This window comes from Aotus nancymaae, unplaced genomic scaffold, assembly GCF_030222135.1.
Source record: "Aotus nancymaae isolate 86718 unplaced genomic scaffold, 86718_ANA_hifiasm-v0.15.2.pri h1tg000020l, whole genome shotgun sequence".
In the NCBI taxonomy this organism is placed as follows: Eukaryota; Metazoa; Chordata; class Mammalia; order Primates; family Aotidae; genus Aotus; species Aotus nancymaae.
In genome coordinates, this window is record NW_026988432.1 from 19,362,022 (window position 1) to 19,388,867 (window position 26,846).

The following is a 26,846-nucleotide window of genomic DNA, read 5'->3' on the forward strand; positions in this document are numbered from 1 at the left end:
AAAAAGAAAACCCTACATCAATAAAAACGATGTGGAATCTCACAGTTGTTACCCATGACATTTATATCAGAGTGTGGAAGAGACAGCATCTATTCCCACTTATCAGCATCTTGACCCAGGGCATGGAGAAGCCCGCAGCTGTCTCTAAGACGCAGGAAAGCTTAGGACCTCAGACATTTGCTCTTTGGCTTCTCTAACTCTGACATTTGTGATGTCAAAGAATGGCACCAAAACACAAACACGACAGAGAGCACAAGCGGATGCCCAGCCATGATGCAGAGATGCCAATGTGCATCAGAAACACATATGCCCACATAATGAAAGGCCCTACAGTTGAAAGAAAAAAAAAATGATCAAAGCAACAGCTATGTTGAACAACTCAATATCATCACTTGGTATTTGAAAGAGGGAGTATGCGATTCTAATGCGGTAACAGGCAAAAAAGGAGCGAAACACAAGAACGGTGGAAGTCCTGAAAAGAGAGTTGCCCACATCCAGCACAAGTCACCATGGCCTCAGCCAAATGAGAATGAGAATCAGGTGAGAGAGTCCAGGAATGTTAACTGGGCGAGACAGAGAAGCAGGCAGAAAGGTCGCACGAGAACACCCTTCACCACCAACACAACGACTGATCAGAGAGAGGAGGTGGCTGCGAAACTGAAGGCAGAGTTAAGAGAGAAGAAAGAATGGGGAGTCACAGGACAGAGTGAGTCCATTTAGATGAGGTAGCCGTCTCACCTCCAGCGGGGCAGATAAAGTTACTGTTGGCGAGCTGAGGCTACGAGGCCGGCGGATCTGAGGCTCGATTAGATGGTTGTTACTGTTTGTGGCTGATCCGGACGCACCATCTTCTGCAAGCTATTTTGGAGGCAAAAACAAGTTAGCTTCATAGGAGTCTCTCCCTGTGTGTGTGATTAGGAGCGCGAACCCAAACAACAACGCAACCAGCAATAATAAGAGGTCTGGCCTATTTAAAGCGTGGAGGAAATAATTAAACATAATGATGGGGGAAAGGATGGGGAAACACATTCAAGGGAGATAAAAATGAATCACTAGCCCAGCATAAAAACTAGCCTCGGATTAAGGGGGTGGGGTGGGGAAGAAGCTACGCATTGCAATAGGCTCTTGCTTTGAAAATATGTTTCACGTCACATTTTTAAAATGTATTCAACAATAAACTGATTTAAAAACCAAATTTCTTCCCTAGGCTATTATTATATTTAAAGGAACACATTTTCTTTGTGAGAAAGCTTTGACAAATATGGTTCTTTGAGAGCAACACATAAATATCAGGAAAGGAGGTGGGTCACGGACACTGTGGCTTCTACGGCCTGCGGTTTTAAGTTGGAGGACGATCTTCGTACCTGCATGATAGGTCGAGTCCAAGTTGTGGTTCGATTGTTATGATTGACATAGTATGTGCGCCCCTTAGCATCTTTTCTTTCTTCCCAGCCTGAAGGCAGACCCGGCGTGGTATGTACATAGGCCACTGATGGCTGTTTGTGCAAGAAATCATTATTATTTAATACCTTGCATTTGTTTTCTGATCAGTTTAATAAAGTAACGCACACCCAGATAATTATTTTCTCTAGACAAAGTTAGTTAGTTCTATTTATACAGAAAACACTTCCAAGTGTCTGGAAAACAGCAATAGATTTCCAATAGCTTCAAATCTACAAATGAACCCCACACAGTTGTGGAGTCTAAATTCTTACAGAACTTGGTTCTAAGACCCCATAGTCTTAAATGCAAAGGGTCGCTAAGGTGGTCATAGATAGGGAAAGGGAAAAACATTATAATCTGTTCTAGCTGCTAAATTCCATTGCCAAACCAGGTAGAGCGTAAAGTTATTTCCAATCGTCCAGTGTCACTGTGTATGAGAGGGACGCTCTGGATTCTTCCTTGCTGTAGCTCCTGTGGGGGGCTCTTTCAGCTGAGTCTTCCATTCCTCCATCAGTTTAGAACCCTTACACTGTAGCTTTTGGGGCAAAATTTTAAAATCCCAACAGAGCCCCTTCTCTAGGATGCTGACGGTCACATGGTAGGATATAACCTGGAGGACCACCAGGACATCCGTGTGCTCAGAAATTCTCCCGGCACCCAGCCTCACAGCCGAGGCTCTGTGCACCCAAGGCCACTGACAGGAGTGCGTTTCCTTGAAGGTGAACAAAGCTCGGCAGTCTTTGGGTTTTGAGACCTGTCCAGCGTAGTATGACTGTATTTAGACAGTCCACGTTTGATCACAAGAAGATCCCTGAGAAGTGGTCTAAGAAATGCAGTCTGGATGGAGAAATACTGGAAAACAAGGATGTGCTGATAATTTCTGGAGGCACTGGGACAGATGCTGGCGATCAGGGCTGTCCCAGGAGGTCTTGGATGCATGGGTAATGCATATAAGATCTGTGCCTCAGAACGAGCTCTAAGTGGGAAAAAGCTCAGAAACCAGAAGCTGACCACAGCTACACCAAGGCTCCTAGGAGAATCTAAAAGTATAGGAGCACATGCGTTAGGGATGAATAAATAACCTCTCACACGAGGTTACAAAAGGAAGCTGCTTCTCTTTAGGGTACTCCCTTCTCTAACCAGGATCTTCTCCTGCTCCTCCAGGTATTTTAGCAGGTGTCGTTTTCTTGCCATTAGGCTGAGGATACAAATTTCCTCTGAACCCAACTGCTTTCTGTGCTTATGCCGCCTTTTCCCGGCACTACCAACAATGTGTCTTGGTGAAGATGGTCATGTGGAGTTCCTTGGTGGACCCCAGGATCTCAAATTAGAGAATGCACCAACAAAGACACTGCCAGGTAATTTGGAAACCTTATCCACAGAGAAGCAATATGCTAACCTCACAGGCTTAAAAGCACATTTCAGAGAAGGATCACCTGTGCAATTGATCACGAAGCAGCTGATTTTAGATTACGTGTAAGAAAACTTTCGGCTAAAAATGCAGCAACCATTTCTTAACATTTCCTGAGATAAAATCCTAAAGCTCCAAAAAGATAGTTTATAAAGACAGAAAGACTCGGATCATAGATCATTCTGGATCCAGGTGTGGAGATTCAGCGGGAGCAGAAGAAACATCAACACTGACCTAATCATTTCATGAATAATAAACATCTGTGAATTAGCATGCAACCTGAGTGAAGCCCTCCTCCTCTAGTGGTGACGCCAACACAAAGGGCTACGTGGATCTGGGCCCTTCAATGGATTCCTCCGCTGAGCTAAGTTGTAACCTAAGTTCGTGGTCAATTAATATTTCTGGCAAAGTATGTGCTATCAAGTTTTGACCTATTATTGTTTAAACTATCCGTGAAATACTAAAGGGAATCTGTTACGTTCCCCTGCTCCCTGTTGAGTTATTTTTTGGGAGAGGCAAACATCAGAAAACTCAGCTCTAGAAACCTTAAGGATATTTTTGCAGTTACTGAATCTCTGGAAAGGACACTTAGGAGGCAACTGATAAACTGAAACCACACGGATGTGCCATAGATCATCTCAGAACTGAATCCTAAAGCTGTGTGAATTCTAGCAACCAGGTTACTCTCTTTTTTTTTTTGAGAAGGAGTCTCACTCTGTCGCCCAGGCTGGAGTACAGTGGCACAATCTCAGCTCACTGCAATGTCCGCCTCCTGGGTTCAAGTGATTCTCCTGCCTCAGCCTCCTGAGTAGCTGGGAATATAGGTGCCTGCCACCACATCCAGCTAATTTTTGTATTTTTAGTAGAGACAAGGTTTCACCATGTTGGTCAGGCTGGTCTCGAACTGCTGACCTCGGGTGATCTACCCGCCTCAGCCTCCCAAAGTGCTGGGATTCCAGGCCACTGTGCCCGGCCATCCAGGTTACCTTTATACAGCCACAGTGAACAGTACCATCAGTCTGTGGAAACTCAGGAGTGTAGTACAGAACACTAAATTTGATTAAAATGCCCATTCTCTCTTCTTTTGAAAATTGGCAACCTGTAATTTAGTTACATTTATGTGCAAGGGCACTTTGGAAATGTTTCTTTGAAGTGTTCTTGCCAAATGACCACATAGAACAACCTGTGCTGATGATTCCATTTGTAACTCACAACCCTGCCTCCTACCCCACACGGCTAGTTGAGGGGGCAGGACTCAGCTTCTACACACAGACCATGGAAGGGCTCGCCACGAGGCCAAAACCAGCCTTCTGCTGTTCTGTGCTTGTGAGCACATTCCACGCTAGCTCAACAAAAAAGTCATGAAGAAACCAGTTAGAAACTGCGACTTAGCTTAACATTTCACAGCTTTTCATCGTAGAATGAATCACATTACTGCTTTGTGATACCAAAAAGCCATTAGCTAGAACTTCCTACTGGCTCTGTTTTTTTTTTTTTTTCATTAAAATAAAGAACATGATTGTAAGTTGCAGAAGTTTCAATATGCTTTTAAAAATAACCACTTTGATGCTGACCATCGCAGATTTGCCAAGACTTGCACTGACCCTGTACTGGTGGCCTCGTGTATTTTTAGAATACATACAACAAAGACTGAAAGGACTGTGCTATCCCTCTCCTTTTATCTCATGGGGAGGGCCCTGGAGGAGCCGACCAGAAAGTGACACCACTGTGCACTTATTTGCCATAAATCAAAGGGCTGTAGTTTCTTGGCTGAGAATCAGGGCTTGTTCATTAGACCACAAGGATGAAAGCACTATCATAGAAAGACAGCTACACCAGGATGGTTACGTCAGCACAGCGTACGGAGTCAAAAGAGCATGGCAGGGGGAGCGGAGAGTCCTTGAATGTGGGGAAATTATAAACATTGTCGTGCATCCACGTCACTGAATATTATGTAATTATTAACATGTCCCAGAAGAATGACCATAAGTTAAAAAAAACCAAGGTGCTGAGTAATGTATACGTGACATCCCAAATGTGTACCTATGTGTACCCACCATATGTCTGTGAGAGCGCACAGAGGGAGTGAGATGACATAATCCCAGGGTGGCTCCAGCCCAGCACAATACACTTTAGTGTGAGTGATGTGCAGAGGAACAGAGGGGATGCCAAAGAGGGAAACATAGGGTGATGAGACAGAATTGCAAGACAGAACGTCAAGGGCATTCATGACAAAGGATGTGGAAGAGAAACATGCAGGACACAGAAGAAGAGAAACGGATGTGATCCTTTCAAACCTAACTAGGTAGGGAGAAAGTAAAGCGCCAGAGTAGATGAACACTTAGGAACGAATATTGCCAAGCCTGTGGAAAGAAAAAACCCAACCCAGGCTGAAACTCAGTGATGGGGATGATGGAGAGCACAGGCAAGAAGGCAAGAAAAGGGCAGTCTAAAGTGCCACCCAGGATCTCATTCAGAGGGCTCACCTTGTCCTGCCAGCTGACCCTTGCCACGGAGCCTGGTACTGCAATGATTCCGCTCATCCTTCACTTACTGCATCAGCTACTACAACTATATGCAGTACCAGTACAGCTCCAAAGCTATACGCCGGTTGCAAGGCCAACGAAATGCAAACACAGGTGATATACAGACGACGTTCATCAGCACTGAATTCTATGAAAATTATTTCACAAAATGATGTTGTCTCCCTTTAAGCTCCACTACTCTCAGAGAAATTGCAAGTGCATAGTGGGAAATAGTTTATGTAGAATGTCTTGAGTTCTACTGGAGGCTGCCTCACTCAGCACACGACTCAGTGACTCACGTAAACCATTGCCGTTGGTCAATACTTTAACCTGAGCTGACTGCTCCTGGGCTGATTATTGCCAGTTTGATTTTCCTCTGTACAAGGCTCAGCATTAAATGGAAGTCATCAACATCTTTTAGAAAATCAGCAACTGTATAAGTAAAGTTATCCACAAGTAATGAGCAGTTACAGCAAAATACACCACAGGTGGAACAATAAGGAAATTCTTTAAAATAGCTATTGCAGTTCGAAGCATAAACTGTAAGCTAGCCTAATTTTAGGGATCAAGTGGAAAACAGGCTATTAAAATACATGGTCAAATCTAAGTCACCCACAAACATGAACACCATAAATTATTCAAAATAATGAGTAAGAATGGTTGACTTAGAGAAACATCAATTTTTCTAGATCACTTATATATCTTAATTATGACCCTCCCCGACCCTGGAATTACAGAAACTTGTTCATTCCTGTGAGGAGAGCCCCTGGTGGCATAGAAAGGGTCACTGGTGCATTCTGGAGACAAGAAAAGTCTAACCTCCTTTTAAAAGTGTGGTAGGGGCCAGGCACGGTGGCTCATGCCTGTAATCCCAGCACTTTGGGAGGGCAAGGTGGGTGGATCGCCCAAGGTCAGAAGTTTGAGACCAGCCTGGCCAACACAGTGAAACCCTGTCTCTACTAAAAATACAAAAAATTAGCTGGGCATGGTGGCAGGTGCCTGTAATCCCAGCTACTTGGGAGGCTGAGGCAGGACAATCGCTTGAACCCGGGAGGCGGAGGTTGCAGTGAGTCAAGATCATGTCACCGCACTCTAGCCTGGGCAACAAGACAAAAACTCCATCTCAAAGAAAAAAAAAAGTGGTAGGGGAGATACAGAAAAGAGAACGGCCCCAGGCACACCCAGGGATCACACGCACAATCTCATGCAATTCCCGAGGCTTCTCTGATTATCTTCCAACCAAATTATTTTAACCAAGCATCCTAATGAAAAGGAAAAGCTTATCAGGAGTACAGATACTAAAGCCAAAAATATCTTCTAAATGGTCAAGTTAAGTGTACTTAACCAAAGCCTGTTAGTATTCCTAATAAAATTATGTGGGACTAAAAGTCATTCTATTTTATCCAGAACCTTTAAACAATCCCAGGAATGAGAAGATTAAAATAAGAAATGTGTGCAACTCTGTGGCACAAAGGAGCCAATCTTATGTTTTAAAAGAGAGTACAATCACCACTACACGAATATTAAGACTGCCCACAGCCTCTTGCCATGGATGTCTGGCAAAGTGGATCATTACCGTTGGTTCCTCACCACCCGTGACAGTTGATGAACGTGCTCTCCTAGCTGGGGCACTGGGCTGTGAATGATAATTTACATCAGTGAAATGCACTTAGGGGATGACCCACTGCTTGCTGAATCAGGGGCCACCGCTGTGGCACTGCTGTAAGGCAGGTGACATGAGCTCAGAATCCCTGAAACCCACCCTGTCCAGACAAAGCCGAGCAGTCGCTGATGACCAGTAGCACAAAGGAAGTGTGACCCCCACGCCACCCGAGGTGGCTCATCTTTGATCTGAGTAAACAACGACAACCTCAAAAAAGTGAGGAGAAAAATAAAAAGCTGTTCTGGTTTTGTCCCCCACTGTCAAATCACTGGCAGATTCTGAAATCCGCCAACACTCAAAATTTAAGAGGCCACTGGTGATCAGTGAGTTGACAGCATCACAGGGTACAAAGAAAGAGAGGAATCACCAGTTTTCAGGAAAGTGAGCTCTTGGGGAAATAAAATTGATGTTGATTATGAAAGGGAGAGAAAGTGCCATTTGTCAAGGAAAATCACAGAATCATGAGGTTGAGAAGGACCCCACAGTCCATCACAGTTGATTGTTTCGTTTTTGGGGCCCTGTACTGGAACCATCCCAGAAAAGCAGCTCTTATCAAGCTTATGATTAAGTCTCTCCAGTGATAAGTCACAACTGAATCTATTATTTTGACTGCTTTCTTGACAAGTATACTCATTAATTTTTTCACAAACATAAAAAAAAAAAAAATAAAACCTAGGCCAAAATATCCTTTGAAATCAAGAAAAAACATACATGACAGGGAAGACACTGTGATTTCAAAAACCTTAAATGTATCTTTCCCCCCTCAAATTCATACATAATACATTAGTAGTCTTAAAAATGATCAAGGTTTTCTAACAACAGACAAAAACTGTCAAGGTGAAACATCAAATTGAACACATTAAAACCACATATTGTCACCTCCAAAAGAAGAAACAAATTTATGTAAAATTTCTTATTTTTAAAGTGTACATCAAACATCTCTCAAGGCACTTCTACTCTGCCTTCCAACTTGAGTATTTACTTTTACATACATCAGATGTTATGAAATCCCCTGAACTTCTACATTTGCTGATAGCTATTAAAATGATGAACGAGTTGGAATGAATTATAGCGAATTCTTGGTGAGTATAGCTGCCTTTAAAGAGAAGGTACAGAGGCTTTGCAGAGTTCAGAGTTCAGATCATTAGGAAGGCAAAGGAACATGTGGATGGTCACCCAGAAGAGTTCTTCCTGGTTAAGGGGAATGTGTTTTCAAAGTACAGATCACTGGAGCATAACTATAGTAACTCGATAAAGTAAAAGGAATTACTAACGCACCAAGAAATATAAGTGAGCAAATCAAAATGGGTATCAATTTGGGTGACAAACTAAAGGAATGAAGGTTCCAGCATTTTAGAGTTGGGTGGCAATAACAATTCTCTGTACTGGAAAGCTACTTTCCTAGGGCAATTTGCCAGGAAATTTAAAAACATCTCATTTATATGGTAAATACATGTACACAGGAAAAACTCTTTTTGCAGCAGCCCAGATGATTGTAAATGAAAGCCAAAAGAACCAACTGATGACTGGAAATTAGCACGGGTTACCGGTGGTAGATGGGCCTGCTCTGCAACCGCGTCGGTGACACTGCATGACCTCAACCTTGAGGAGGGTTCTCTTTGCTAGAAGAAGAGAAAAAGATAGGAAGCATCAAGAAATACATTCTTAAGCAACTTCTATTGGTTTAATAAATGTATGACTCAATCTTATTCACCGCTGTTCTATATTAGAAGGTAATTAAATGAAACATCTTTCCAGAGCAAGGACAGTCATCCTTTAAAAAGTCATCTTCCACTTTAATTTCCAGTTACGCAGACTGGAATTCTGATTGGTCCTTAGAATAAATGGCAAAAGTAAGAGGAGACAAAACCTTTCGGAAAGGAGACTCAACAGGACTCTGCAACGCTCTAATGCCGCTTTACAAATAGAAAGAAGCTAGCAGTCTTCTAGTCTGCTTTAAGATGCACCCTCTGGGTACATTTTAATGTGATGTGAAACGAGGAAGAAATAGTGATATGTGGCTACTCAACATTTATTGATTATTACAAAGAGTCAGTCGCATCCTATATTCAGCGGAACTCAGATATCATCTTGCCTTACTTCTGAAAGATAAGGTATTTATAATTTTAGCTTCTTTTTCTTTTTGAGACAGAGTCTTGTTCTGTTGTCCAGGCTGGAGTGCAGTGGCATGATCTTGGCTCACTGCAACCTCTGCCTCCCGAGTTCAAGTGATTCTCCTGTCTCAGCCTCCTGAGTAGCTGGGACTATAGGCACCCACCACCACATCTGGCTAATTTTTTGTATTTTTAGTAGAGACAGAGTTTTACCATATTGGTCAAGCTGGTCTTGAACTCCTGACCTCAGGTGTGAACCTCCATGCCCTGTCAATTTTAGCTTGTAAGTGGAGTTCAAGGAGTAAAGATAGGAATGATTAAAAATAGTGAGATCAAGCTAAACAAAAATCTAGTGTGTAGTGTCTAAGTGTTCCTCTCACTTGTTTGTCTAAGTGTTCCTCTCACTTAGTCTATGTGGTTAAAAGAAGCCTAACTGACATGAATGAGGATTAGCAGCAGGTCACACACAGAAGCCAGAGTCTCCTTATCAGCAAGTTTATCCATGGTATCAGTTTCTAGTATTTACTCATTTTTAATATTCTGTGATAAGTAAATGGTATAAGAAGACTCTGTGGTAGGGATGGGGGACAATTCATGTCTTCCCACATTGGTTACTGTGACGGAATGAGTCTTTCATAAAAGTCTCCCTCTATCACCCAGGCTGGAGTGCAGTGGTGCGATTTCGGCTCACTGCAACCTCTGCTTTCCGGGTTCAAGCAATTCTCAAGCCTCAGCTTCCTGAGTAGCTGGGACTACAGGTGCATCCCACCATCTGCCTAAGTTTCGTATTTTTAGTAAAGACGGGGTTTCACCATTTTGGCCAGGCTGGTCTTGAACTCCTGAACTCAAGTGATCCGCCTGCCTCAGCCTCTCAAAGTGCTGGGATTACAGGCGTGAGCTACCATGCCCAGTCAAAGTTCATGTTCTTGATCTTGAATACAGAGTAATCCTGATAAGCAAAACTGGAGAAGAGCCTCCTATTTAACTCTTATTTAACAGTTTAACATGATGTGAAAATAATACAATGTTGTACTTGGGTCTTAAGGATATTTCATGCATCTAGAGTTATTAAATGCAGGAGCTTCCCATTCAAAGAACTAGAATGACTAACTTATTATTAATGCTGAAGAAAATTACAATGTTTTTCACTTGGTTGACTAAAGGTGTGTTATTGCCACGGTTTCTGTGGTAATTCCTTGGTTTCATAGGTTTTAAATACAGGGCTTCATTGTTTATGTTGTTTCTGTAACAATAGTTTTACCAATTCAAATAACCCATATACACGCAATCTCTTTTATCCTGTTCATTTAGTACTACATTTTCATCTCGGTGACACATCTTTTTTTGAAAAAGTCACAGAATTTTAATGTGAAATCACATCAGCTGAATAATAAATGCAACTCATGTAACAGAGGCCTACAGTGTCTTTTAAAATAAAAACACCATAACCATAAAGCAATAATTTTGCAAGTACTTATTTGCTTTTACATTGTATGCAGTGCTATCATTTGTGTTCGTTATGGTCATCGTAATGACTATTTCTTTCTAGGATGCCGTTTTCAGTGGCGTGACTACCATCATTTATTATCATACATCTTTTAGTTCAGCTTATTGAGAAACACTAAGACTTCATTTGCTCTTAATTCTATGCACAAGCAGCGATTTTCTACGGGTTATTTCTGCACCATTCTGTACTGTCAAACATGGAAGTCTTTGTGACTGATTCCACTGGGCTCAGGCACTGGGTCCATCTGAAGCTTCTAGAAAGTATGTTTCTGATGGTTGAGAAGCCCAAGTTAAAATGCTACCTTGATGACAGTGTTACAATTTTACAACCTTTCTCAAGGGTTCATACTCTGGGACTTAGGAGATGTCTTCTATCTCCCATTCAAACCTTGTCTTGGATGGGCCACTTAAGCCTCATGCCCTTATCAGTGAGATGAGAATTATAAAGCCTGCGGAATATGACTTAAGAGAACTGATTAGGTCTGATGGCTTTTAATTGGTACTGTGACATCCTACCTTTCTGTTAAGGTACTATTGTCATGAGCCTTTTGGCTGGGAAAGGATTCTACAAGGTTGAAGCTAATATTTACAGACATCATGAGGTTTTATTTCTTTGAGTTCTTTATAAACCAAGAAAGTGTTAGTGGTATGGGGTGAGCAAAGCTGCCTTCCAAATCAAGAAAGATTCTCACCTGCTTAGGCTAATTTTAGTATACTCCTGCTTCTCCTAGGGAAGGAGGAACTTTGGAAAATGTGAGTTAACTGGGAGCTGGAAGACCCCTGGTCACTATTTATATAAAAGATTCTCCTAAAGCAACAAAAAACAATGAAACATTGCTCAGCTTTTCTTTCGAACAAGACCAATACTTACAATCAAAGAGCTGAACTGTTCCCCATTGGAGTCTGGAGTGATCTGAAGCCTTCTGCTCAGTTCCTCTGACAGCTCCTGAGGGCTGGTCCGAGATCCCGGGGAGGCCGGTGGTGGGGGCAGAGCCAGACTGAGAGAGTCTCCGGCGATATTCACTTCCTCTGAAATAGTCTCCCAAGGCTTTCAGAGAAGGAGACACTGGGGTAAATGCTAGGAAATGGGGATCTGCCTAGCTCCCCAACAAAAGCATGTAACAATGATAGCCATGGTGATAACTATAATACCTACTAAGCGCCTCTCACAACCTTCACAATAATCGTGAGGAAGATAAGACTATACCCTCAATTAACAGATAAGGAAACTGAGGCACAGAGAATAACCTGCCCAAGGTAACAGCTAGCAAGTGGTAGGGCCATGATGTGAACTAAAGAGGCCTGGTTCCAGACAGAGGCTGTGCTCGTAACCACTTTACAACACCACCTCTCTGAATAGTGACTGATTTCCAGCACGTGTTACTTTTATGCATGGGCCAAAACACACACACACAGACATTTTCTCTTGACATGGACTTTCTTTTACTTTTAACGGCTGACGAGTCACCGTGAGAGCAGTATAGAAGCTATGCGCTGGAATTAAACAATGGTGTAAAGTAATTTAGAGTGAATTTATTATGAAATCATTACTATTGCTTTTGCAAGTTTAATCACCGCATTGTGAATGATCTTCCTAACACAATGTCTAAAAAGAATGGATTTTTAGTACGTAAATGGAGCTGATAAGACATCATGGAAGATTATGGCTAATTTGTTGTTTAATTCATAATGTTTTAAGTAATATATCATAACTACTTAAAGGGAAAATTGCAAACATTTCTATTCACCCAAATTTATATTTTCATGGTAATAGACTTCTTTCAAAGTGTCAAAGCGACTCAGTAAAAATGTGCATGTGATATCCAAACAAGTTATAGGGCTCATTCAACAGCTCAACTATGATAACTAAGTTGTCATTTAATGAACATGGTTAGACCCTGGTGAAAAATAAATTACAAAGTGAAAATATCTTAAGATTTTCATACTGAAAGATAATGTTGGCTGGGAGCATTGGCTCATGCCTATAATCCCAGCACTTTGAGGGGCTGAGGCAGGTGGATCATGAAGTCAGGAGTTCAAGACCAACCTGGCCAATATGGTGAAACCTTGTCTCTACTAAAAATACAAAAAAAAAAAAAAAAAAAATCAGCTGGGTGTGGTGGCATGCGCCTATAATCCCAGCTACTTGAGAGGCTGAGGCAGGAGAATTGCTTGAATCTGAGAGGCAGAGGTTGTAGTGAGCCGAGATCACACCACTGCACACCAGCCTAGGAGACATAGCAAGACTCTGTCTTGGAAAGAAAAAAATAATAATAATGTCATTCCCATTTCTATCAATAATAGAGCCATATGTACTTGTCAAATACGGCTTTTATGGCACTTTCAAATTAATTAATATCCAGATGGTAATTAATTCACTGTGTCACCATAATCTTTACATTCTCAACAACATTTACTCAGAGAAGAAATGATGACATAAAGTCAGTCTGGAGAACATGGAAAGAAGGAGCTGTAGGGCTCTGCAGCATTCTGGGGACATCGTACCTCAGGGACATCCCCGCCCTCTGAGGGCTCGGGCTCCAAGTCCTCGCTGATGTGCCTGCGGGAGCGGAAGCGCCGGTGCGCTGCCTCCTGGTTGATCTGTCTGATGTTATTGTCCGACTCAGAGGACACGTCCCTGAGCACGCAGGAAAGGGGGAAGGAGAAGAAGAGAAGTGGTTGAGATGGGGCCTTTCACGACAGTCCAGTGCCCACAGAGGGCCAGATGCCCACTCAAGTGTCAGCATAAAACACTGACTAGCTGGTCATCCAATGTGAGAATTCTCCCACCATATCTCAGCTGAAGTATAGGTTAAGGTTCACTGCAATCAAATAAATGCAGTTTTAAAATGCATTACACCATTTGGAGTATCTTTCAGGCATATATTTCAAAATATACCTTAGTGTTAAATAAAAAACAGAAATCAAAGTCCTCCACCCATCTGCCACAGTGACAAGTCAGGCCTCTGGAAGGAGAGATGACAGGCGAGTTCACACAGCAGCTGGGCAGCCCCAATCCTTCTAGAAGTCCAGCAATGACAAGGCAGCTACTTTTGGTCACCAGCAATTTGACCAAAGACTACAAAAGGTACAAATTCAAAGCTGCCATCTAGAGGGAAGTACATCTGATCCAACGTGAATTCTTTTCAGCTGCTTTCCAGCTCATTTTGACAGAATCGCAAAATTGTGACACTGCATTTCTCCTCTTTACCCTACTTTAAAAATCCTAGTAACTGTCAAGTCAGCTGGGATCTGAAGACCACCATCACATCACACCGTATTTTTTGTCATGTGATGCTCTCGATTCAGGATCTAAAAGTTTTGATTCAATTTTGAAAACTTTTTTGGGCTGGGCATGCTGACTCACGCCTATAATCCCAACAGTTTGGGAGGCCAGGACGGGTGAATCACTTGAGGTCAGGAGTTCAAGACGTGCCTGGCCAACGTGGCGAAACCCCAACTCTACTAAAACTATGAAAATTAGCCAGGTGTGGTGACATATGTCTGTAGTTCCAGCTACTCAGGAGGCTGAGGCAGGAGAATCACTGAACCCGGGAGGCGGAGGTTGCAGTGAGATGAAATTGTACCACTGCACTCCAGCCAGGGCAGAAGAGTGAGACTCCATCTCAAAACAAAAACAAAAACAAAAACAGAAACAAACCAACTGTTTTTTGCAGTAAATTAAAGGCAATCATTCTTTGGGGGAAATACTAGTCAGAGGCTTTTACTGTACAAGTTTAAATGCCAAAAAGCTTTTCAGGGAAAACTCTCACAGATCCTTCAATAAGACAGCATATCATGTTAATGAAAATTACTGTACAAGTTAATATCTCAAAAGCTGAAATCTTTATTTCAGATTAACTGAAATATAGTACTTATCAAGAACACTCATTATAGACTCCCTCTAAAACACAACTTTTAAAGTTTTCTTACATATTCTGAAATGAACTTATGCCATATCTCAATAAACAGCCTGCTAGCAGAGGTTGTGGTGGAAACTTTCCTTAACTAACTTTCCTCTTGCCTTCTGAAAGTCATGCCCATTGGAAGGAGGCACTCCTCAGGTTCCACCAAGTTCTGCTGTGTCCTTCCTGGCTCAGCCCCTCCCTTTGGCATTGCTGCCTCTCTGATGGGGCAGCTATGCCTCTGCCTTCTCCCAAAACTACACGTGAACCTGAACCTGGATTAAGAACTGCATTTTTCGGCTGGGTTCAGTGGCTCACACCTGTAATCTCAGTACTTTGGGAGGCTGAGGCAGGCGGATCACCTAAGGTCAGGAGTTTGAGGACAGTTTGACCAATACAGTGAAACCCCACCTCTACAAAAATACAAAAATTAGCTGGGCATGGTGGTAGGTGCCTGTAACTCCAGCTACTCAGGAGGTTGAGGCAGGAGAATCACTTCGAGGTTGTAGTGAGCCGAGATGGTGCCAACTACACTCCAGCCTGGGCAACAGAGTGAGACTCTGTCTTAAACAAACAACAGAAAGAGAACTGCATTTTTCCCCTGTTGCTCTAGATTTGTGAAGAGCCAGCAAGTTATACCTTTTGTTTTAGTTTCTGGGACACTGCCACCCAAGACGGTTTCTCTTTTAAACTACTTTATTAAAGTCTAATCAACACATTAAAAAGTTGTTCATGTTTAATGTATATCTCTTGATGAGTACGGGGTCATGTGTATCTACCTCTGGAACCATCAAAAAATAGTATATATTAAAAAATGTATGAAGTGTTTTCTCAAGAATTCCCTCATTAGTTTCACAACTCTGTGAGGCAGAGAAAGTAGCAGTTATCTCCATTTGTCCCCAAAATACAGCCTCCAACCTGCAGGATCCTTATTTATGAATTTGAACATTTTTCCATATATGTATTAGCTGTCAGGATTTTTTCCTGTGTGAGTTGCTCCTGGCCACTTTTGTGCAGAGGTCACATAAGAAGCTACCTTTCCAGGTACCCCTTTCTCATGCTGCTGAACAAAGGTAGATAATGGTGCTTTGCTTAGTATATTGCTAGTAAGATTCTTCTGGTCACTACATGTAACCAAGTCCAAGGTGGGTCCAAATTCATTTTTACATTTTAGCTACAACAGCTTACAACAATTCTAATAGGTATGGTAATTAATCAAAAGGAAATAGTAACCAATTATGTATCAACCAAACTATATACAAGGGAAAAATTTTTAACAAAAGACAGTTCAGCATTATCCAGCTGCTCTGAAATTTTTGCTGCCCTGAGACCATTTTGCTGTCCTGAGCTAATGCCCATGCTGGGTAGTCCAAAGCTGATCAAGAACAGCTGATATTCACAAGAACCCACTTGGGGACTCAGGAAAGACAGGCCATTCATTGTTTCAGATTCAGCAAGATTTCTCTCTAAATTAAACAAAACCTAGACCGGAAAACTTGGCCACGCTCCCACCCACAGTCATATACAGAGTATCTTGGCAATTTCTAAAGATAATGGTTTTTAAGAACATGATACATCGTGCCACTTGTTGTCTAAAATGTATCATTAGCCAATTTATTTCAGAGTTCGAGTAGGTAAGAAAATTATACTACCCAATAGACTTGCTTTTATTATGTACTGAAAGTTACATAGTTCACTGATAATTTCCTCCTTGTCTTGGCTGCTAGGCAGCTCATAATTTCAAGGATAAAATTCCTTTTCCTTAAGGCTTTGTTTTTGCCCTTTAATGTATATCAATAGGTTTAGGTCTTGCTATATAAACTGATTTAAAAACAAGCTGCTACAAAACCATTTTTAAAGTCCATGAGTTTTAACCAGAGTTTATTTGCTATCAATTAAACCACAAATTGCTGAGGGAACAAAACAGGAATGGTTTACTGCATCCCTGAGGCTGGTGAGGGATTACAATACACAGCAATTACTAATTCTGATTTTGCAACTCTCCCATATGAGTTTTATTATATTAAGGGGGTAAAATTTCCTTAAAAAAATTTTTTTTGGAGAAGGTTTCCAAATAAACTCATTGAAGAGAGTAAAAATCCAAAAACTTAAAGAAAACAGAAAACTGCAAAGCCAATTTGCTTGCTGTTCTATTCTGGGTCAGTCGGGAGAGAAAGGAGAAGAACAGAACAATATAATCAACAAATGTAAGGTAAGCCTAAGAAAAACAACCTCTCCTTCGTATTTCAGGAATCGACATAAAAAAAGACACAGAAAATAAAACAGCTCATACTGAAAACAGCAGTATGTGATTCAGAGGCAATCATTTATGATATACAAGTTCTGACTGCTCTCGCGTGCTTTACATAAACGGAGAGGAATCTCATTCCACACCACCATCTGCTCCTGCTGGCATATGATTTATTTCCCAGCCTTGTCCCAGAGGGCCGCCATGTTTGTCCCTAGCTGTGCAGTGCATGTGCACATGTTCCTGATCATCGCACGGTACTCACATGAGGCTTGGTCGGTGCCACTGAGTGGTCCGGTTGTTGTGGTTGACATAGTAAGTTCGGCCTAAATTGTCCACTTTTTCTTCCCACCCGGGGGGCAGAGGAGGAGGAGGAAGTTCCTCTTGGTGCTGAGAAGCCGAGTCATTTGAGTCAACAACTTCCCATCCATGCTGCGGAATAAAGTTAAAGGTTGGTTATGAGGTCGGTTCTTCAGCTGTAAGAGGTCATTGCAGAGTGCCCTGTGTGCCCTTCTCCTTGCTCTGGGGCTCTCTGGCTCTCACCATGGCTTTGTGGCCACATTTGAGTAAATTCCCAAACAAGGGTCCCCCCCCCAAAAAAAACTGATTGCAGAAAGGTCTCAAAAATCTTTTGTGTAACGGCCAATGAATTGTGCTGCCCTCTAAGATGACTATATTACAGGGCAACATTGATTTGGTTATGCATAGCCAATGACACTACTCAAGGCACAACATCCTCTTTCCATATCTCACGTTTGCTATTTTGACTTGAGGGCCTCCAAGGCTGTACAAAGCCCTGTCAATGATGCAGGTCACATTACAGCTGTCATCTTTTCAACACCTCCATGAGGTAAAGGGAGCAGGGAAGATGAGCCGCGCTGCACCTGCATTTTAACAGAAATCACGGTGCAGGAGACCAGAGCCCTGGAGCCCTGCTGCTCCCCAGGGAGGCGGGGCTTTGAGAGAGAAGCCTCTTCTCTGCATCCCAGACTGCAGGAACCAGAAGTCTGGAAGCTGCTGCTTTCTCCTCGGGCCCTCTACACTGGCTGTGTCCACACCAACGGGTTTCACGGTACCAAAATTTGAGTTCCATTTTTACAGCACATATTTTAGGCATTAAGTATTCCCTTCCTAACATCCTCTGCTAAAATCACTGGAAAATTAAGTAATTCACTGGTTACTGCAGTTGGAAGGCAAAAGAGTGTACAACATTCCTTGGATTTGAGATGAAAATCTGTTGATGTGCTTATGAAACGTTAACATTCATAAATGTCTACCACCCACACTACTCCTCTTCGTGTACATGGAGCCATGAAGGCTCGTGAAGGAAATAATGCCTGAAAATATGACCTCTCAGGCGGAGGGGGGTTCGGTTAACTTCTCCACAACACGTTATTCACATATCACATATATGCAACAGCTGCAAACAGATGTGAGCATAAGCCCTAGAGAGGCCTCGTTTAATGGTCACTTTGAGAATATGAAAATTTGTCTAACAAAATAGTAGTGTCTGAGGCGTGTGCTGAAAAGGTACGACAGGGCACACAGCATTGGTCTGTGACAAGGCAAATATGGGCGGCTCTGTCCAGCAGGAGAAAAGGGACGTTCCTCTGGCCAGCTCATTCCAGAATGGGATTTCTGGAGCAGGGTTTTTCTACTGCAGGCCGTTACCTGTGGCCAAATGAGTAAGAAACTTGGGAAAAAGTGATTTTCTAAATTCTTTCACCCACTTTGAAGCAACTTCAATGGCTAAAAGGAACTTACAAGGAGTTGCAAGTCCACAGCAAGAACAGAATTCAATGTGTGAGACGTTCACGGAGCTGTGCAGCTAACAGTAGGGAACGGGCGTAGCACTGTCTAAATAAAGAGCAATCCCTTCGAGGACTGGTGTTGTAACATAAGAAGCTCATCTTTAACCAAAACAAATACATGTACTGGTAGAATATCAATGACCAATGTGCAGACATATGTATGTTTTTTCATATTTAAGTCTTCTAAACTTTTATTTCCTTCAATTATAAAGTCTGAAAGTAAAAATGAGTATGATGTCAAGGCAAAGAGTAAGGCCCGACGCCCTCCACGTACCTCCATGTCGTCCCTCTGGTTGCTGTTCTCTTCATCTTGACCCCCGTTTTTCGGCATATAGGCCATTTTCAATCGCAAAAATCCCTTAACTCGAGATTTATGGCTGCACACATAATGGAAGAAAATTGGTTAGAAGAGGTATGACTTGAAAGGTTACACTTAAAATCATCTTCAGCAAAAGCCAACCACCACAGCACGCCGGGCAGGCATCCCACCCACATATACCCACAAGCCTCACCTTCTTGGTCTGAGAAGAAAGTCCTTAAATGTATAGGGTCGCTCCATGGTTGGATCTTCTGTCTGTGGGGGAAAAACAATATATTAAGTTTTAATATTCCTGATAATTTCATGTTTTAGATACACCCAGCTGGACTACAGAGAGTACATTTTGAATTTTAGCACATGGCACTGCTGAATGTGGTTCTTCACTTGGTACCTGACGGTCCACGGAATGGATCTAGTAGAGATCCACTAGATGTCACTATCCACACCGGGTTTTAGGAACCAGCCCCAGCCACAGACAAATGACAAAATTATAGCTGTCATTGCCAAGTATAATTTCTAACTGCAGGGTGTGGCCTCGGTCTCACAGAGCTGATTAACTTCGGAGAACCAGCGGCCACCGCTGCCTTGCTATATGCCCGTGACTCAAGACACATGAGAGTGGAGTAAACAGAAGAACATGCAAGATTTAATCTGAGGTCAACTTTATTTTTCACAATAAAATCTCACATCATCAGCCTAAGAGAATTGAAAGACAATCTCCTACACAGAGATCACCCCAGGAAGCAGCACCAATCAGCCTTCCGTTGAAGCTTAGTTCATGAAACTTCTGTTCATTTTTAAAGAAATCAGTGTTCATTTTATTGTGCGAAGTTGGTTGGCCTACCAAAGTGGGAAACTGGAAAAATAAGTGTGACTATTTCATTAATTTTTAGATGCTCTATATGCAATGAAACCTCAGATATCTAGACCCTTCGACAAAACACAATTTCAAATACTTTTGTAGCAAGAGAGATAAACCACCGTCTAATGATTTATTTTCAGGCCTGTGTGTGCGTGCACAAGTGTACGTACGTCTGCGCTTCTATTTGAAATATTATCTGTTTATGTCATTCTCTGCCTTAAACTCTCAATGGCTTCCTACGCCTCTGATAATAAACCGAAAATTCTTTCCTATGACCTAGAAGGTCAACTATAATCTGGCTTTCAATTACCTTTTGCCTCATTGTGAACCAGTCTGTCTCTCTCTTCCTCGTACTCCCAACCATCCTGGCCTCATCTGCCATGGATGCAAATTATACGTCCTGTGGTAGGGCCCATGCATGGGCAGGTCCCTCTGCTGGACAGCTCTGACTCCAGATGGCGCATGGCTATCTCCACTTTGCCATCCAAGGGTGAGATCCCAGCTCACATCCTCAGAGTTCCCACCATCAGCCATCCTTATCAACCCCCCAACCTATCATCCTGCTGTATCTTCCTCATATCACTGTCTGCATGTACCTGTTCATTTGTTGACATATTAGTTTATCATCCATCACTTTCAGAATGTAAGCTCATGGGAAGAGACTTGAATTTGCTCACCATTGTATCGTTGGTGCCGAGAACAGTGTCTGGCACCAAGTAGGTACTCATGTAAGCACTCAATTCATCTGATCTGTATTAAATTACTGAGGCTCTCAAAATTCACTATCATTGAATGAAGTAAATTATATTTTCCAGACTGTTCTTATGAGGCAGTAACAAACATACATTTTGAAAATTTTTTCTAACAAAAGGTTTGTAAACATACATCATTTACAGTGGAAAATTTACTAAGAAAACTATTGTTGGTTTTCCTCTTTTCATTTATTTCTTTATTTAGAGACAGGGTCTTCTTCTGTCCAGGCTGGTGCACAGGGGCCCAATCAGCTCACTGCAGCCTCAGGTGATCCTCCTACCTCAGCCTCCCAAGTAGCTGGGACCACAGATGTGTGCTACTATGCCTGGCTAATATTTTTATTTTTCATAGACATAGGGGTCTTCTTATGTTGCCCAGGCTGGTCTCGAACTCCAGAACTCAAGAGATCCTCTTGCCTTGGCCTCCCAAATGCAGGGATTATAGGCATAAGCCACCATGCCCCGCCAACCAACAAATAATTTGAGAGCAATATTATGTGAACACCATATGGGTACAACACGATATACCAGTCCTTGTGGTTACCATTACAAGGGAAGACCATCGTGTCAACAATCCACTAGGAGCTAAGGCACAACAAATTCACTGACCCAGAGAGGACACATTCTGTGAGGCTTGGGGTAGAGGGGAAGAGACTGACTCTGACTTGGAAATCAAAATGGTTTTGGATGTGTAGTTAAATACGGGGTGATGGGAAGGCTTTGAGAGGTGGAGAATTGGGAGAAGGGACAGTTTAAACACAGGAAATCAAACAGCATGACAAAGCCTACAGGATCACCAGTGGGCATGAGCAGTCTAGGAGCAGCAGAGAGCAAGCAAGAGAGTGAAGAGGGGCAAGTCCTGGGAACCACAGAGCTTAGAGGGTCTCTGACCACGAGTCTGTCCATACCCTATGCAGCTTAAATGACTGATATCACACAGGCCAAGAGGCAGATTTCCCAGGTTTGCGCCCTGGCTTGGTTACTTACAGAGCTGAGTGGCTAAGGGCAAGTTCCTTACCTCTAGGCCTCAGTGTCCTCATCTATAAAATGGGACAGTAACCATATCTTACAGGGCTGTTGTGAGGATCAAACCAATCAACCGAGTTGGTTTCCACAAAGTTCTCAAGGGTACCTGGCACACTCAGCAAACACTGGCCATGTTCATTGGACAATTCTACACGTTCATGTCATTTGCCAGTACTGCCAACTCAACACCAAGCAGTAACAGGCAGGCATTAAAAATGCAAGTTCACCTTCATGGAAATCCTCTAGCCTGAATTACAAGATAATCTTATAGATAACTATAAGATTCTTCTTGGCATTCATCCAGGTTCCAATCTGATCCTGTTCCCTGGAGCAGAGCCTAGTGGAGACTCCCAGGATGGCACTGAGGGTGCTGCTGGTGGAAAGCCAACTTCAACAGACTGCTGTCAACAGTGCTATTGGCCACAAAAGCCACAGTGCTGCCCCCTGTTCCAGAGTACAAGCATTCAAAAGAAAATCTGGATACACAGTACTTTCACTTTAAAGAGAGTAGATGCTTTCAGCCTAAGTGCAGTCACTATGGAATGGAGTGATATAAAGGATTCTGCAGGCAAATGGAAGGCGAGGGCCCTGCTGTGTTCCAGACTTAAAACCTGGATGCAACCACTGCAAGCACCTTGGCCTTGGGCGAACCCACCCCATGCCCACACCCTTGACCACACCACAGGCTCACAATGATGCTGGACACCCAGGGTCAGATCCGGCACCGCCAATGACCTGCTTACTGTTGGGCAAATCCCCTCCCTCTGTGGGCCAGGCTTTTTCTTCTGGAAAATACTGGGAGTGAATCAGTTTCTCTGAAGTCCCTCCAAACTCCATGAGTTTGAATTCTGCACTCATGAAAGGGAACCATCACCCTGCTACCAGCCATAAACTCAAGAGGGGTAAAAGGATGTTGATCAGCTGAGTTACCTTCAAGTACAGGCAGGGTATCAAACGATACCACCACTCTGAAAATGCCTCATCTAGGAAAATTAAAATTCCAGAGTGAGCCATAGTTAAGTGGCACGTGACTGGGATTTAGAAAAAATTTAATGTTTTAAAATAGCTCTCTCTGCCCCACTGCCTTTCCCAGGGATGAAGAAATTTTGTGGCTGGGCAAAGGTGGGATTGCTGGGGGCTCTAGGGGAAGGGGAGACAAGAGCTGACAAGTCAAGAGGCAGGTGCAACAAACACACAGCTGCCAGAAATCTCTCTGTTAATACAGATCTCGAAGTTCTCTTTATCTTTAAATAATTAATAGATATGAATTATCAAATATACGAACTTTTAGGCAACAATCCACTGAATTTAACAGACAAATGTGAAAATGGTCATTGAAAAAAGTCAACAATGACAGTCCGGTTACAGCTAAGTTTGCTCTTGGTCTCTCAATGTAAAAGCAAAAGGAGAGTTTGCTCTGTCTCCCAGGCTGGAGTGCAGTGGTATAACCATAGCAATGACCTCCCATGCTCAAGCGATCCTCCCACCTCAGCCTTCCAAATAGTTGGGACAACAGGCATGTGCCACCATGCTGGGTTAATCTTTAAGTTTTTCCACACAGGCAGGGTCTTGCTATGTTGCCCAGGCTGGTCTTGAACTCCTGTACTCAAGTGATCTTCTTGCCGTGGCCTCCCAAAGTGCTGGGATTATAGGCATGAGCCACCATGCCTGGTCTGCCTGTTTTCTTTTATCTAAAATTGGCTTTGACACATTTTGAATCTATAGACTGTAAATAATCCACCTTGACAATGGTCATGTACCAACCAAGAACACAGCATCCACAATTCACTCCACAAAAATATATTCACAAGCTCCCAACCTCTTTAAACACTCACACTTGTGTGCTATCACACAAAACAGAATGTCACTGTAATTTCCCCACAAGCATCCTGTACACACGACCAAACATACACATGAGAGCACCTGCAATTCTGAATTCAAAAGCCACGTGCATTCAGAACATGCTACTTGAATAAAGAACATACGTTCACGCCTCTCCTTTTGTTTTCTTTGTGGTCTGTCTCCCTGACTGTAGTTGGCTGCAAATAGCTAGTCAGTTTTAAGTATGGAGGTGACAGCACTCCACCACAAGTTTCCCTTTGGGCACACGTGTAACTAGGAGTGCTCAGTCCTCTCTGGGCATTCATGGCTCCACCTCTGTAATCGCCCAACTTCTATTCCTGCTCTGTGCCTCTGCACCGCTTCCTTCTTTGAAGACTCACTGACCCTGCCTCCACTCGCAATCCAAAGCTAAACTCTTCCTTTGACTGACTTGGTCTCGGAAGAGGAACCTTCTTCTATTCTCTGGGAGCCCTGATCAACCTCTCAAGACCAAGTGCCACTCTGTCGCTCAAACAAAAGCTTGTTGGAGCAAGCTTTTTAAACATGTCACTTTTGCCTCTTATAGAATATTAGAATATTGGCCTCTCAGAAAATAATTTCCCTTGGCCAAGATGTGGTTTTTACATTAGGGAAAGGATGGCTGGAGATGTCCACGGAATAGCTGGCCCATCAACCAACACTGTCTAAAAGAGTGAGACGATCACAGCTTCAGCCTGAAGAACATAAACAGAAGACCTCCTGGTAGAGAAGTATGGGAGGTCTTTCCTCACAAAAGGTGAAACAGTCACATCCTCCCAACGTGACCTGAAAAGAATAGTCAGGTTTCTGACGGCTCATGGAATAGGTCTCACGAAGAATCCCCACGTAGGCACCCCCGTGTCACCCTGGAGCTTCAGATTTTTATAAAGAAACAAACAAAATATTTTAAGAATATCACTTTCACTTCCAATCCTTTGGAACCTTGCAAGCTTTCTTCCTTAACAGCTCCCCTGAGTGAGTAAGAGTAAATTACTTGCTATCACCTTCCTTCACAACACAGCTTCAAAGCTTCCTTGGAAAGATACAGTCTTTCTTGGTATTTAACATATGGAAACAGCCACAATTTCCAAACAGCAGGAAGCTTATGCTAGGGGGTTAAGTCGCTTTAGTTTATAGACTATTTATGCCACTTGCTCACACAAAGCATTTAAAAAAACAACACAATGGCCTTGTAAGGCAGAAACATTCGCCTTTCCTCTCTCAGCTGCTACTTCTCTCGCCCTGTGCTGCCCAGGGAAGAAGGCCAGGAGGAAGTCTGGGACAAGCTGGAAACTGAAGCTGGAATCGGAGATGCTGCTCTGCCTTCCTCAAGGCTTCCGGGTCTTACCCCCCAGTCTCTCTGCACTGCCTCCTGTTTCAGGTGACAGCCGTAATGCCTGTTACTAGTCAACAGCCTTGACTTCTCTGCTACTTTGAGCAGAGAGAAACGGCAGTACCACCCATGCTAACTCGGTACGTGTTCCAGCTAGGGTGGGTGTTCCCAGCTGACAAGTTCACTCGGAATGAACAGGCTCTTCTTTTGTCTCCATGCTGACAGAGAAAGCCAGACACCAAAATCTGGGAAATGCTATTACAGCCTGTGTAGAGGTATCCGAGAGAAATGGCATGTGCAATTCCAGACAAAGAGGGCAAACATATGATGGGACCCGGAGGATGCATTAGGCAGCAGAGACACTGAGTGACAAGAGGGGAGGCCTGAGGGAAGGAGGTGTCTGTTTTGTAAGATGTGAGACACAAAGTAGAGCAGCTGAAGTGCAGGAAAGAGAGGGAACTGGTGGAGGGGAACGCATGCGCACAACTCAGGCACCCTTGACTCTGACAGCCAGCTTCTCCTCCATCCCCTAAAAAGGACCACTTTCCAGAAAGGACTAGGGCCACAGCACGCATGCTTCAATTCAGTCTTCTCCACTGTGGTGAAGAAATAGCACTCTGAAAATAGCCGACTACAAACAATTAGAAACCCCCACCCCCTCAGCACGCAGTATCAAACATGAGACTGTCCTTACCGGAAGGTGACTAAGGGGCACGTCCACCTGGCCCAGGAAATCGTCTCGTGTCTGTTAGGAAGAGAACAAAGAGTTAGCATTTCCATCTCCTCACTGAGCGTCAGCATTTCCTAAAAATGTTTTATCACGAATAGAGACAAAAGCCCAGGGCCTGGCGCTGGAATGTGGAGGGCGGAAGGCCCCAAGAGACACAAGTAACCACGCCCCAGGAGCCCAGGAGCCCATGTGCCTGGACGGACCTGGCCGAGATTCTGTTTGGTGTCTACTACTAAGCAGAATGCTAAGGAAGCCTCTGTAAAAGCCAGGAGAACATGATGAGCCAGGGAAGAGACAGGCCGGCCACAGAAGGTTTGAGGGCACAGATGGGCCCAGTTGAAAGAGAAGGTGGCAAAGAAATGCGGGGAACATTTTAACAAGTGTTTATTGATCCAATGCTAAAAACTATAGAGCTTCTTGAGAGCTGAGAGTCAAGGGAAAAAGTATATGGCCTAGTTATAGATGTATCTTACAAACTGCATCTCACACACAAAAAATACACACACTTTTAAAATCCAGTAAGTATATTGCTTTTTAATCTAGTCAGTTGCTTGAGAATCTACATTCACGGATCAGGTCCTGCTAATTTTTGGACACATCATGCCTCTCAAGGTCCCCATCTACCATATTGCATGTATCTCTCCCGACTTAAAAGAGGCCCCGGTGAATATCATTTGGAGACACACACTAGTCCCCTCTCAGGTTCTGGGAAGTCATGATTCACCTCCAGGGGTCACTGGCCTGGACTTCAGGGTGTCCAACAGACCACGGTCACACTATATTCCTCAGTTACGGTGCCTGTGGCATGGCGTCTGATGTTTCAATGACCCCAGAAGAAAACTGGAACACAATGACTATTTGCTGCTTTCATGTAAAAATATGCAGCTGGTTCTGCCACATTCAAAATGCATAAAAGCTAGGCAGTTCTTCAGATGTGATCAGACCAGTCCCATAGCTAGCTTGAGCCACCCAGGAAGGAATCCAGACTGCCTCATGCTGAATCCTGGCCTTTATTTCTACTCTGCTAGTTTACAGAGAAGTTTCTAATTCACAGATGCTATTTTCCAAGTGTACTTGAAAAGCATTCTCTTCTTCCATTTAAAAGGAAGCAGCAGGTAAATATGAATGAGATTTATTGAAATGACTTGCTCCAGGCTTAGGAATTCCTTTTAGATAATTGAAAAAATTTCATGAACTGGAAAGCCATCTGTCTCCTCTAAACAATGCATAAAGGATAATAAAAAAAAAAAATCAAAGTTACCACGGTTTGGGTATGCATGAAGAATGAGACTAGCCCCAATCCTTTTGATGAGCTTTTCATTTCTTTTACTTTCTTTT

At 43.0% G+C, this 26,846-nt stretch overlaps 1 protein-coding gene across 9 annotated transcripts in view; it reads right to left on the reverse strand.

The window, feature by feature from the left end:
• NEDD4L (NEDD4 like E3 ubiquitin protein ligase) overlaps nucleotides 1-26,846 on the reverse strand; it is a 354,125-nt gene that overhangs the window by 53,546 nt on the left and 273,733 nt on the right. For 7 of the 9 annotated variants that reach the window (XM_064379091.1, XM_021672041.2, XM_064379098.1 and 4 more), the window contains 10 exons: nucleotides 25,473-25,523; nucleotides 19,139-19,200; nucleotides 18,901-19,003; nucleotides 17,081-17,247; nucleotides 13,168-13,300; nucleotides 11,534-11,710; nucleotides 8,590-8,664; nucleotides 6,956-7,015; nucleotides 1,365-1,496; nucleotides 739-858 (listed from right to left, as the gene is read on the reverse strand). In XM_064379091.1, coding sequence (XP_064235161.1) covers nucleotides 739-858; nucleotides 1,365-1,496; nucleotides 6,956-7,015; nucleotides 8,590-8,664; nucleotides 11,534-11,710; nucleotides 13,168-13,300; nucleotides 17,081-17,247; nucleotides 18,901-19,003; nucleotides 19,139-19,200; nucleotides 25,473-25,523 — 1,080 coding nt within the window. The remainder of the gene's footprint in view (nucleotides 1-738; nucleotides 859-1,364; nucleotides 1,497-6,955; nucleotides 7,016-8,589; nucleotides 8,665-11,533; nucleotides 11,711-13,167; nucleotides 13,301-17,080; nucleotides 17,248-18,900; nucleotides 19,004-19,138; nucleotides 19,201-25,472; nucleotides 25,524-26,846) is intronic. The other 2 variants (XM_064379092.1, XM_064379096.1) reach the window with 2 other exon arrangements.